The sequence below is a fragment of the Mobula birostris genome, chromosome 4 (genome assembly GCF_030028105.1).
Source record: "Mobula birostris isolate sMobBir1 chromosome 4, sMobBir1.hap1, whole genome shotgun sequence".
Classification (NCBI taxonomy): domain Eukaryota; kingdom Metazoa; phylum Chordata; class Chondrichthyes; order Myliobatiformes; family Myliobatidae; genus Mobula; species Mobula birostris.
This window is the reverse complement of record NC_092373.1, coordinates 88,241,822-88,256,194: the sequence shown is the minus strand read 5'-3', so window position 1 is coordinate 88,256,194 and position 14,373 is coordinate 88,241,822. Positions and strand designations below refer to the sequence as shown.

General features: G+C 43.4%; 1 protein-coding gene across 4 annotated transcripts in view; it reads right to left on the bottom strand.

The window, feature by feature from the left end:
- Positions 1-14,373, bottom strand: part of LOC140196465 (glypican-5-like) — a 648,398-nt gene that overhangs the window by 583,830 nt on the left and 50,195 nt on the right. For all 4 annotated transcript variants that reach the window (XM_072255728.1, XM_072255729.1, XM_072255730.1 and 1 more), the window contains exon 2: positions 558-719. In XM_072255728.1, coding sequence (XP_072111829.1) covers positions 558-719 — 162 coding nt within the window. The remainder of the gene's footprint in view (positions 1-557; positions 720-14,373) is intronic.

The window sequence follows — 14,373 nt, the reverse complement described above, 5'->3', positions numbered from 1 at the left end:
CCACAGCCTATAATCAGGGTTTGGGAGCATTGACTGCGGAAAGGGGCCCCTCCCGTCCAGTTAAGATTTAATTCCATTCAAGCGGCTTGCGACTTTTGAGGGTCTCGAATACTTAAAGGAGTTTTACATAATTGAGAGGTGGTAAAGATATCTGTGTAATTCAGCCGTCTAAATCCCGGATGGTTTTGGCCATGCTACTTCCCTTCCTTCCAAAAATACAATCGGGTGCTTAATAATCAGTGGGCAGAAGGCCTGTTTCCATAAAGCAGGGCTCTCTAAAGTGACCCCAGAACAAAATCAGATGGATCCTAAACTATATCGAGAGGAGGAGGTAAATTCAACTCAGCTGAAGACAAACTAGTCAGAAATGAGATCCATGCTCATCTTAAAAACACCCCTTGAATAAACCGAGAGCTAAGATATACCACAAGTGTATAAATCAAACTTTAACCACAAATTCCCAAAGCTGCTTTATAAGCATTTAAGGGGAGAAGTAGAATGAAAGGCCACTTTGCACTGAAACCCCTCCTGCTGTTTATCATCTGCAATGCTCCTACCTTGGAAAGCCCCGCCATTCTTTTCAATTCTGTATTTCAGTTCAAAGCTCAGGAACTGGATGCTCTGTAGGACCTCTCGGCGCACCACTACTTGATACCGTTCTTCCATTCTCTTTGTGCAACAGGTTGGCTCGTTGTGCATACAGATCTGTAAATCCCCATCTGTAACAATAAGGAAGGCCAGTCAGTAGGGGAGACACACAAGGGAAGGTCAACACGAGGAATTCTGCAGATGCTGGAAATTCAAGCAACACACATCAAAGTTGCTGGTGAGCACTGCAGGCCAGGCAGCATCTCTAGGAAGAGGTACAGTCGATGTTTCAGGCCGAGACCCTTCGTCGGGACTAACTGAAGGAAACCCCCTCCTGTCTTCTCCTATCATCCCCCTCCCCCTTTCAAATCTCTTACTAGCTCTTCCTTCAGTTAGTCCTGACAAAGGGTCTCAGCCTGAAACGTCGACTGTACCTCTTCCTAGCGATGCTGCCTGGCCTGCTGCGTTCACCAGCAACTTTGAAGGGAAGGTTAAACCCGACAGAAAAATATTGAAGTATTTCTCATAGAAGTGCCCAAAGTCACAGAGAGCATTGGGAATCTTGCTGTGCTGAAATACATTGTTTGAATGGTAAATGTAAAGAAAAGAGCAACAGTAGGCTTTGTCATTCAGAATTTCACTTCGATATGTGAACTCACTGAACCTATACATGCAAACCTTACTCTGTGCTTTGGAATGGCGATAAGTGGAACGTGACTGACTGCTTTATTTCTCTGTGCCTTCAACAAATATATACATCACATATATTTGACTGCAAAGAGAGTGTAAATAGAAGGTACCTTTTGGAGAGGGTATGGTTTTAGAATAAGGGGCTGATCAATTCAGACTGAGGTGCATAAAGAACATCAGAGATTCTTTATCCTCTGAAAAGAAATCTCTACCTCAGAAAGTAGTGGAAGCTGGATTATTAGAAGTGCACATTTAGAGGTATTTGAATGTTTGAAAGCTCAGGAAATGGACTGCTATAGGGGACTGGCACAGAAGGGGAGATAAGGTCACATCTAGATCAGCCATGTGGTAATATTGAATTGTGGGGACATTTTGAGGGGCCAAGAGGCCCACATCTGTTTCAATCTTCTTGCATTCCTGAATCCTTGTCTCCATTCTTGAATCCAACTTGGATGGCCTCTTGGTTGAATAATGTCCCACAGGCACAAACTCATTTCTTTCACTAGCTAGGCTCACACATGGGAAAAACACAAAGCAGGACATGGTGCTATGCCATCACTGACGCCAGATAGTAAATGGCTGCAAAGGGTAGCAAATGACGCTGCAGATATTGGCACAGGGGCAGAAAGCAAACTGCTAGAGGAACTCTGTGAGTCATATAGCCTCCATGGGGGGAGAGGGACCTCAACATTTGGAGTTGAGATCCTGCAGGCTATTCATTCACATGGGCACCACGAATTAATCTATTCCTGTCCTAACAAGCATTCACGTAGCAGATCATTTTCCAAGAGGATTCACCAAAGCAAAGTACAGCAATTGGTATGCAAATAGGCAAAGCAATCAAAACAGCTGATAGAATACTACTGTATTCTGAGCATTAAAAGGCAGGACGTGATAGTTTGAATGCATAGAGTCTCAGTCTGAGTGAACTGTTGTATTGTGTTTGACTTGGAAGCTGTGCCTTCAGAAAGGAGAACAATACTGAATTCAATTGTACTGACTTTATTACTTACATCCTTCATATACATGAGTAAAAATCTCTACATTACATATTCATTTAAATGTGCAATGTACAATTTATAGTAGTTTGTACTAAATATTATGTACAACAGGACAGTCAATATCATATAGAAATACAGCTATGTCAGCATGAATTAAGCAGTCTGTTGGCCTGGTGGAAGAAGCTGTCCGGGAGCCTGTTGGTCCTGTCTTTTATGCTGCGGTACCATTTCCCGGATGGTAGCAGCTGAAACAGTTTGTGGTTGGGGTGACTGGCGACCCCAATGATCCTACAGGCCCTTTTTACACACCTGTCTTTGTAAATATCCTGAATAGTGGGAAGTTCACATCTACAGATGATCTGGTATTTAAAGAGTTAAATTATAAGGACAGGCTGCACAAACTGGGCTGGTGTTCCCTTAGGGACTAAAGGTTGAAGGGTGAGCTGATCAAAGTACTTCAAGTATTAAAGGATTCTATAGAATGAATAGAGACTATTTTATCTGATATACTGAAATGTACCCTTAGTCATATGAACCGAACAGACAACAAACTAGTATCTGCTTCTGCAACGTCACCTCCACAATTCAATTCCAGCAAAGTCATTTCAGAAATGCCAAACAATGCAAACTCACAGTACATTATATGGTAGGATTTGATCTTTAAAGGTAATGTTACTTAATGTTGATCACATATATATTCACATGTAATAATAAAGCACCTTCTATGTTAATAATCACAGTTTCTTTTTACATTCCAGGGACAAACTGCCAGCTTCCGCATCTACTCCTGGTAATGTATTCCACACATCTACCACTCTTTGCCTGAAAAAAAAACTTGCCCAGTTGTGATTTATTGATTCATGCAAATATATGTTTCATTTTGACAGATGGACATATACTGTCATTGATAAATATCTGCTCCCTTACCAATAATTCTATAATCATAAAGATTCAAATGATATATTAAAAGTACAAATCCTATCAAAATCATTGTCCTTCAAGTTAACAGAAGCAACAGAAAACAAAGTTCATATTCTGCATGTGGGACGCCAATGGCTAATTCATGCCGTCTTAAAATTAAAGCTTGCTCATTTAGGACAGAAATTCAATTGGAAATTGCAAGTTTTGTTTTAATTAAGAGTTGCAGGAAACAGAAGTAAATGCAGATGAATTTTCTGCTACGTTTCCTACTTTACAAGGATCAGACATCGAAAGTACATTATTGTCAGCATGCTTCGGACATTCTGTGGGGAAAAAGAAAAGCAGAATTATTGGACTCTCTCTTTTCAGTTTGGAGATGAATGTTAAAAAGGAACACAGCAGCCAATGTGATGACTTTACCAAAACAAAAGGTACTGGAAACACTCAGAAAAAGTGAGGCAGCATCTGTGGAAAGAGAAATTATTAGTGAGAGTAGATGGTGCCAGTGAGCAACACCACCGAGGACAACATCCCCCAGACAGTTCACAAAATTACTTCTTTCACTTCCTTTACCTCTTATTTTTCTTTAAATGTGGTTCTGCTTCTGTTCGAGCCTGTGATCTACATTTTGGTGCTGTGTTTTTGGCCCGATAGTTTGATCTGGCACTTTGCTATCTCTGAAGATGCTCTAAGAGGCGTGAGGCCTCAAGGCCAAGAGACCTGGAGCCAGGCCGTGAGACCATAATCGACTCCACTTCTTGCCAATCTCATGGATTAAAGTGCGAAGGAAGACCGAAAACATCGAGGTGAGTACAAAAGGTGAGTGTGTCTAGCGCCGTCTACCACCCTCTTACTCACTGTTGCCTGAGGAAGATGTCTGTGGGTGACGGTCTCCCTTTCTCGCTTGCTGCATCCGGAGGACTGTCCCTGCATTTGGATAGTCCCTCTCTTCCCCACACTCTCCCCAAATACTGTAGGACGGTTTGGACCTTGAGCAAGGTTTAATCGATGCCGTTTGTGGATTAGATTCTGCAATTCACATTATGATATGTTTCTAGTCACTTTTTTTTGTTGTTATCCTGGGTGGTTTTGAATCAAGATGGCCAGAAGATAACGAACACTGAGCTGAACTGAATATGCCTGGACTGTCTGTGTTTTTCGCTATTTTTTTTTACACGATTAGTTTGTGTGTGTGTGGTGTGTGTCTGTGTTTGTGTGTTTGTGTGTGTGTGGGGGGGGGGTGGGGGGGTGTGTGGGGGTGTGTGTGGGGGGTGTGTGGGGGGGTGGGGGGGTGTGGGGGGGGTGTGGGGGGGGCTGTGGGGGTGTGTGTGGTGTGTGTGTGTGTGTGTGTAGTGTGTGTGTGTGCGCGTAGTGTGTGTGTGTGCGCGTGTGGTGTGTGTGTGTGGATGGTGTGTGTATGGTGTGTGTGTGGGGGGGGTGGGGGGCTGTGGTGTGTGTGTGTGTGGTGAGTGTGTGTGTGTGGATGGTGTGTGTGTGGTGTGTGTGTGGGGGGGGTGTGGGGGGCTGTGGGGGTGTGTGGTGTGTGTGTGCACGCGCGTGTGTGTGTATGGTATGATGGTATGTGTGTGGGGGGGCTGGGAGGGTGTGTGGATGGTGTGTGCATGGTGTGTGTGGGGGGGTGGGGGGGCTGTGGGGGTGTGTGGTGTGTGTGTGTGTGGTGTGTGCGTGTGTGGTGTGTGTGTGCGTGTGCGCATGTGGTGTGTGCGTGTGGTGTGTGCGGTGTGTGTGCGTGTGTGGTGTGTGCGTGTGCGCGTGTGTGTGCGCGTGGTGAGTATGTGTAGTGTGTGTGTGTGGTGTGCGTGTAGTGTGTGCGTGTGGTGTGTGTGTGTGGTCTGTGTGCGTGTGTGTGTGTGTGGTAAGTGTGTGCGTGTGTGTGTGTGGTGAGTGTGTGTGGTGAGTGTGTGTGGTGAGTGTGTGCGATGAGTGTGTGCGATGAGTGTGTGCGTGTGCGCGGGTGGTGTGTGTGTGCGTGGTGTGTGTGTGCGTGTGTGTGTGGTGAGTGTGTGTGTGTGTGGGGGGCTTGATGTGTTTTTTTTTTGAACGAGTTCCATGGTTTTCTTTCTTTTTTTGTTGCAGGGCTGACAAGTCTCAGGTTGTATACTGTGTGTATGCTTTGAATCTTCTGCATCTTTGTAACTATTGACTTCGTCCATAGTGCTCTGAGTGGACAAGAGCTGACTAGGGAACTTATGAAACTGCAAGGGTTAACTGAAGAACAGCCCAACTGGCCACACGAGCTGCCTGCACTCTGACTAGCACTGCAGCAACCACTGTCGCAACGAGTGCGATATTCTAGTCTTTCATTTTCTCTGCTACATGAAACTGGAGCTCACTCAATATTCCACTCACTGTATTCTGACTTTCACCAAAATTGCTTCACGCTCACTGCTATATGCTCTGACCTACCAGTCTAGAAAAATGATTATTTTTCCTTTATCCTGTGCAAATCTCCAAATACATGTTTCTCTCCATTTGACAGTTATATAGCACAGAACTGGACCTTTCATCCACGCCAGCTTCTTTGTCCAGATACTCTAATTCCATTTGCCCAAATTACGACTGTATCCTTTAATATTTTGCCTACTTAAGTGATTCTCTGAATGCCTTTTAAACTCAGTGGTTGTAACTATTTACACCTCCTGCTTTAGCAGTCAGTTCCAGAAATCAAAATTCAAAGTAAATTTGTTATCAAACTACATCTATCTCACCTTGTACAACCCTGAGATTGGTTTACTTACGGGCATACACAGCAAATCCAAGAAACACAATAGAATCAATGAAAGACTGCACCCAACAGAATGGACAAGTAGCCAATGTGCAAAAGACAACAGACTGCAAATACAAAAGAAATATAACAATAAATAAATAAGAATCAAGTATCGAGAACATGAGATGAAGAGTCCCTGAAAGTAAGTCTATAAGTTGTGGGAATAGTTCAGAGATGGAGAGAGTGAATTTGAATGCTTATCCTCTTTGGTTCAAGGGCCTGATGGTTGAGGGGCTATAACTATTCCTGAACCTGGTGGTGTGAGTCCTGAGGCTCCCGTACCTTCTTCCTGATGGCAGCAGTGAGAAGACAGCATGATCTGGGTGGTGGAGGTTCTTGATCATGGACACTGCTTTGCCATGACAGCACACTACATAGATGTGTACAATGGTGGGGAGGGCTCTACCCATGATGGACTGAGTCATATCCACTACTTTTTGTAGGAGTTTCCATTCAAGGGCATTGATGTTTCTGTACCAGGCTGCGATGCAGCCAGTCAATATATGCTCCACCACACATCTTTAGAAGTTTGTCAAAGTTTTAGATGTCACACCAAATTTTTGCAAACTTCAGCAGAGGCGTTGCCGCGCTTTCTTCGTAATTGCACTTACTTGCTGGGTCCTGCATAGGTCCACTGAAATGATAACATCCAGGAACTTAAAGTTGCTGATCTTCTCCACCTCTGATCCCCTGATGAGGACTGGCTCATGGATCACCAGTTTCCTCCTCCTGAAGTCAGTAACCATCTCCTTCATCTTGCTGACATTGTTGCGGCACCACTCAGCCAGATTTCCAATTTCCCTCTGATAAGCTGATTCATTGCCACTTTTGATTCAACCAGCAACAGTGGTGTCATCAACAAACTTAAATGTGATATTGGGGCTGCGCTTAGCCTCACAGTCATAAGTCATAAGATATCAAACACTGTGTTTAAAAAAAACTTTCCCCTCAAATCCCCTTTAAAACTTCCTCTTCTCTTAAGTCTATGCTCTCTTGTTTATGATATCACTACCATGAGGAAAAGATAATGATTATCTACCCTATTTATGCCTCTCATAAAAGTCATTCCACAGCCCCATTCACAATGGGGAGAACAAATCCAGCCTACACAATCCCTCACTATAAATTAAAGTCCTCAATCCAGGCAACATGCTGGTCAATCTCACCCGTGCTCTGTCCAGCAAAATCACATCACTGTACCAGTGACCAAAACTACACACAATCCTCCATGTACAGTCTAACCAGTACTTTGTGATTCATTAGATTGTTTTAATTCTTTATTAATGACTTTCGTATCCAAGACAAAAAAAACGTAATTCTGAAGGGAGGGTGTAGAAATTCTGATTGAGGACATGCACAGTGCAAACAGAAGTGAGGCAAAATACTTTCAATTACATACAAGTCAGGCTTTCATTACCAGTACTGCAGGCACATTATACTGTAGGCATGTAAAGCATTACCTTGGGACTTATAATTTCCCCAAATAATAACTCCATTGTAGAGCTAGTGTTCTCAATAGGCATTGTTGGAGCAAGGCATCAACCTAGAGATACTCATCTTGTGCTTGGAAAGCCAGAGGCCTCTGAGAATCTATGCAAATGCAGCACAAAAACCTTGTGGAAAGGACTTGCCAATGTACTTGGCAATTTCTCAAGTTGGCTGAGCAAGTTAACACACAGTTTTATAGGAAGCAGTTAAGTTGTGACCTCCAAAAACTTCCATTGAACTGGCAAAGCAGACCTGGGTGCATTTGACATTCACAGCAGGTAACTGGACACTCACAATTAAGCTCCCTGTGCCTTTTTGGAAAAATGCCTAATACTGTCAGGCTGCAGATTTGTTATACTTACATTGACTTTCAGACAGCATTGCCAGAGTTTTCATGCAAACTTAAATTCTCTAATCTACAGCTCTGTAATTTATTGCCAGAGTGTTCTTCAGAATGGAGTACCTGGCAAAGTAGTAAAGACCTATGCTGATCAGCTAACTGGTGTGTTCACTGAGATCTTTAACCTCACGCTTTGGCAGTCTGAACTACCCACCCGCTTCAAGCAGGCTTCAATTGTACCAGTACCCACGAAGAACATGGTAACCTGCCTCAATGACTATTGCCCAGTAGCACTTACATCCACAGTGATGAAGTGTTTGAGAGGTTGGTGATGAAACTTATGAACTCCTGACTGAGATACAACTTAGATCTGCTCCAATTTACCTACCAGAGCAACAGGTCCACAGCAGAAACTATCACGTTGGCTCTTCACTCAACGCCGGAACTTCTGGACAGCAAATATGCAGACATCAGAATGCTCCTTATTGACTGCAGCTCAGCATTCAAATCCACCATGCCCTCAAGGCTAATCAATAAGCTTCAAGACTTGGCTTCAATACATCGTTGTGCAATTGGATCCCGGATTTTCACACTGGCAGACCCTAGTCAGTTCATATTGGCAACAACATCTCCTCCACAACCTCCACTAGCATGGGTGCACCAAAAGCCTGTGTGCTTAGACTCCTGCTCCACTTGCTTTTTACTTACGACTGTGTGGCTAAGCACAGCTCCAACAGCATATTGAAGTTTGCCGATAGCATCATTGGCGTACACTGAATCAAAAGTGGTGATGAATCTGTATATAGGAGGGAGATTAAAAATCTGGCTGATTGACGCCATAACAGCAACCTCTTAAGGCTGATTTATACTTCTGCGTAGTAGTCTACGCCATTGTGAGCACTTATACTTGTGCGTTGGTGTGTCTGCGTTGCTCTGCAATTCACCGCCAAAACGCAAGTTGGTGGTGGGGTTTCTATGCCACTGTGTTGAGCTTCTTCGTGTTGAAACTCAACACGAAGAAACTCAAACTTCGAACAATGGCAACTGAAACTGAAGGAGGGTGAATTTTCTGCGCTTGTCTGGCCACTGAGAAACATGGACGAGGAAATGCATTTCAAATATTTTCGAATGTCGGCAGGTAGATTTGACAATTTGGTTCATCGTCTCCAATTATTTATTTCGCATCAGTGTACGCACAGTATACTCAGAGACTGGCAATCACCATTCGAGTTTTAGCTTCAGATGGAAGTCAACAGGCTGTAGCAGCTAGCTACAAACTGGCGTCAAGCACAGGGTCCTCCATAATTTCGGAGGTCTGTAAATCTTCATGGAAAGCATTGCAGCCAGAGTTCCTTCCCTGCCCAATAGGAAGCTATTGCAGTGTAGGAGGAAATGCGATGCTACCAAGCGGACCAATCACAGTTGTTGTGGTCTGTGTCACTGTGACGCATAGTTACATTTTTGGGGAGGTGTGCGTCAGGCTACGGCATAGGGTACGGTGTAGGGTACGTGGCTATGCCGTACCTACGGCAACGATTTGACACAGAAGTATAAATTGGCCTTCAGTCAATGTCAGCAAGGTCATGTGCTTTTCTCACTGCTGCCATCAGGAAGGATGTACAGAGCCTCAGGACTCACACCACCAGGTTCAGGAACAGGTATTACCCCTAAACCATCAGGCTCCTGAACCAGAGGGGATAACTGTACTCAACTTCACTTGTCCCATCACTGAACTGTTCCTACAACATCTGGAGTCCATTTAAAGGACTCTTCATCTTATGTTCTCAATATATATTGTTTATTTATTTATTATTCCTTTTTTTCCTTCTTTTTGTATTTGCACAGTTTGTTGTCTTTTGCACACTGGTTGTCCGCCCTGTTGGTGCGGTCTTTCAATCATTCTATGATGGTTATTGGATTTATTGACTATGCCCACAAGGAAAAGAATCTCAGGGTTGTATGTGCTGACAGACATGTACTTTGATAATAAATTTACTTTCAATTTGAAGTCTCCTATACATATCCACATCTCATTCTTCCCTCCCTTGTTTCTACTGACACTCACCTTTCTTTCTTCACGATTGCATTCTCACTGCAGAACTTTCCTTCTGCTCAGTCTTCACCCATTCTGCTTTTCAGTGCAAAGGATAAAAACATATGAACAGAGTTGAATAGTTCTTGTGGACTCTGGCAGCATGAACAATATTGACTTATTGTGTCAATTGGTTCAACAAAGGGAAAATACAGTTTGCTTATAAATGCGTCCTTGGTACTAAATATTTACAGGCAATGGAGTATCACCAAATATTTTATTTTTCTCCTGCATCATAAAACTTGTACTACCTTTCTGGGCAATAAATGCAAAACAAAACTAGTTCTGGTTAGTTTATTGATTCAACTGAAATCTATGTATGCTGACTGCTAACTCATCTACACCGGTAATCAATCCCTCATTGACCACCTCCCCCCCACCCCCACCACCCCAGTGACCTGGAACACCTTGAATCTCCTTGATCAGAAGACAACCCTAGCTTTCTTGATCAAAACAGGAAATGCTGGAAAAATTCTGCAGATCAAGCAGTTTCTGTGGAAGGAGAAATAGTCAGTATTTCAGTTCTGGGACCCTTCAGCAGAACCAGTTATTGTAGGCAGCAGAGGAGATAGGGGAGGGAAATGAGTGAAAGAAAGGTAATTTCTTCAACTATGTGAAATAATGAGGCAATTCGTCTCTGTTGTCCGTATGGTGCTTTGGTAATGTTGAATCATCTATACAAGTACAAATGTACTCTATTGGAGAAATTCCCTTTGATCCATCCATTGCTCTCCCCAACCTTGTCTGCGACCTAGAGTAATGTTAACTGCTTCTCTTTCCACAGAGCTCAACACAAAGAGCACTGGAGGTCAGGATCAAACCCTAATCCCTAGAGCTGTGAGAGAACAGATCTACTAACACCACCAGCATAACAGTCCAAAGTTTAGTTTTGGATTTTGCACGGCCATTAACTTAACGCATTCCTCAACTTCATGATGAAGGTAATGGTATTGGGAGAAAAAGGGAAGAGTACAAAATTTAAACCCCTTTCAGACTCCCAAACAACCAATTAACCCTGACTTTTGACTGAACTCAAAGATGCAGTTAAACAAAACATTGGTTCAGTATGTCACCTTCGCAATGCCACATGCTGCACCTGGAGACTGTATAGATTAGGGGTACCCAACAGTTTTTATGCCATGGACCAATACCATTAAGCAATACCAGGTTAACCACAATTGTGATTTAGGATGATGGCGCCTAACGGTGCTTCCATCTTCGGAAACAGCTCTATTTCTATCTTTGATATCTTTTTTTTTTTCCTTTTCAGGGTTCTTTTGAACACCCTGACTGTAGTTACACACTGACTTCGGTTCATGACAGAAATGGGACCCGCTCACAGGACCTCGTGACCAGCAGCTTTTCGATATGCCAAGGACGCGGCCCGGAAGCCTAGCACACCTTCAGGGTGCCAGATTTTTGTGGCTCTAGAGGTGGGCGGATTCGAGGTCAGTGCCGCGCCTGATGTGGCATGGGAGTACACGGAAGATCAAAAGCAACGAGCTGGCTGCAGGCTGTATGCCCAGAGACCCGAATTCCTTGAGTATAGAGTTTGAAAAGAAAAGGGACGCAACAGACTTTTAACACCATAATTCAGTGAGTTGTTTTGTTATGTCTCCCCCCTCACTGTGAAACAGGGACACCCTTTTCCCTTAATAGGGAGAGAGAGAGAGAGCCTGTGGTATTTCGAATTACCGGGTAAACGAGTAGTCTTTGGGGTACTGCAAGTCTGTGTCTTTATTGATGCTTTGCTGCACGCTTGAGTGCTCGGTGGAGGTTGCTGATGCCTTTTTTGCTAGTAGGGGAGGAGGGGGGGGGTCTTCGCTTTGCTGCTGCTTATGAGTGTGAGGGGATCTGACATTTTTTGTACCTGTTGAAACTTATTGTCTCTCTATACTATAGAGAAACAGTTTTGATTAACCTTGCTGCAGGTATATTAATTTGGACCTGGAATTCAGAATGAGTTAAATCAGCAACTGAACTGTTAATTTTTCAGGCAGCAAGAACTCAGAGAGGTCACTGTCCAGCTTAGATGTCAGAAAGCATTGTTCCGCTGACACAAAGCAAGATGCAACATCTCCCACATGTCCATCAGTGAACTGGATGGCCTGGACAGCAGCATCTCAAGCAAAAATCACAATTGCTGAAATATCATAAATGATTTTCCACTGTAACACAGTCACGGAGGCAAGCAATTTAACAAGAAGTTTGCTGCATTCATCAAGTGCCAATCCCAGTTCTTCAAATAGTGGAGTTCTTTAGTCCTAATCCAATTTCATTAATCATTCAGCACTTTTTTTTTTAATATCCTTCCCCTTCATATCCAATTTCCCTTTAAACAGAGTTACAGTTTCTGTCTTGGTAGACACTTGTGCTACGATTTCCTGCTCAGCAGTTGGATAGTGCTTATGACGGTACATTTATTCAGTGACTTTGCAGTGGGCAAGGACCATTCTGCTCCTGACATGAACACACAGGTTCCACGGCACCCACGATGGGATTCAAAGAACTTTCCTTCACACGCTGTGCCAGATGATAGCAGGCCTGGCAAAGAGGCAGGGAGAATTGAGAGGGGTAGGGCAGGGTCTGGCAGTGGATCAGAGATCAGGAGGGAGAGCAGTGGGCATCAAAGATGCTCTGAAGCCCACCTTATGCACGAGTGGTCCGTGCAAGGTGCAGCCACATAACCTCATCAATATGGAAGAGTGTATGCATTTCAATGTGTCATGAACCATCACTCAGTTCCTGGATCTGTCCAGTGCTACAGGCTCAAAAAGAAGCCAGGAAATCATTGGCTTCTTGACCCACATGCTCTCCCCAATTCGCAGCTGCAATTTCATCTTTTTCTTAACTGGAACGCATACCACCGCCCTTTGGTTCTGTTGAGGTGCCGTGGGAAGCATGGTCAGCTGTTTTGATACCCTACGGACTGCAGTGTGATCATCTGTTCTGATGATGTTGGTCAAGGGGATAAAATGTGTTGGGAAGGCAGGGAGAAAGCCCCAGTCTTCTTTGAAATTATAACATGGGTTGTTTAAATGCTGCCGTTGGCACAAACAGGCAATTTGTTCAACATAAGAAAATCTGAAGATGCTGGAAATCTGAAGCAAAACATGCATTTCATCTGAAAGACAGCACTTTCAACACTGTAGCATTCTCTCAGTCATGCACTGGAACCGCAAATTATCATTAAAATATAACCATATAACAATTACAGCACGGAAACAGGCCATCTCGGCCCTTCTAGTCCATGCCGAACTCTTACTCTTACCTAGTCCCACTGACCTGCACTCAGCCCATAATCCTCCATTCCTTTCCTGTCCATAGATCTATCCAATTTAACTTTAAATGACAACATCGAAACTGCCTCAACCACTTCTGCTGGAAGCTCGTTCCACACAGCTACCACTCTCTGAGTATAGAAGTTCTCCCTCATGTTACCCCTAAACTTTTGCCCTTTAACTCTCAACTCATGTCCTCTTGTTTGAATCTCCCCCACTCTCAATGGAAAAAGTCTATCCACGTCAACTCTGTCTATCCCTCTCATAATTTTAAATACTGTACTTCTATCAAGTCCTCCTTCAACCTTCTACGCTCCAAAGAATAAAGACCTAACTTGTTCAACCTTTCTCTATAACTTAAGAGATGAAACACAAGCAATATTCTAGTAAATCTCTTCTGTACTCTCAATTTTATTGACATCTTTCCTATAATTCGGTGACTAGAACTGTACATAATACTCCAAATTTGGCCTTACCAATGCCTTATACAATTTCAACATTACATTCCAGCTCCTATACTCAATGCTCTGATTTATAAAGGCCAGCATACCAAAAGCTTTCTTCACCACCCTATCCACATGAGATTCCACCTTCAGGGAACTATGCACCATTATTCCTAGATCCCTCTGTTCTACAGCATTCTTCAATGCCCTACCATTTACCATGTATGTCCTATTTTGATTAGTCCTACCAAAATGTAGCACCTCACATTTATCAGCATTAAACAAAATATATTTGGTCTATTATTGTCACATTTATTGAGACACAGTGAAAAGATTTTTGCTCTGTGTGCCATCCAAACAGAACATGCCTTACATGATTACCTCAAGGTAGAAGAAAAAGTTGTTAGAGTTACAGAAAAAGGTCAGCACAGCAAACAAAGTGCAAGTTCTATGATGAGGTGGAATGGGACATCAAGAGTTCCAGAGGTCACATTTTGGTGAAGGGTCTGATAACAGCAGGAAAAAAGCTATCCTTGAGGCCTGCTGGTTCATACTGTCAGGCTTTTGTATCTTCCGCCCAATGGGTGAGGCAGGAGAGAATAACCAGGGTGAGTGTGATCCTTCATTATATTAGCTGCTTTGCCAAGGCGGTGGGAAGTTAAGACTGAGTCAATGGAGGGAAGGTTGGCATGCGTTATCCAAGTCCTGCTCAAAGCAATAATGTTTTTGCAGTCATAATTG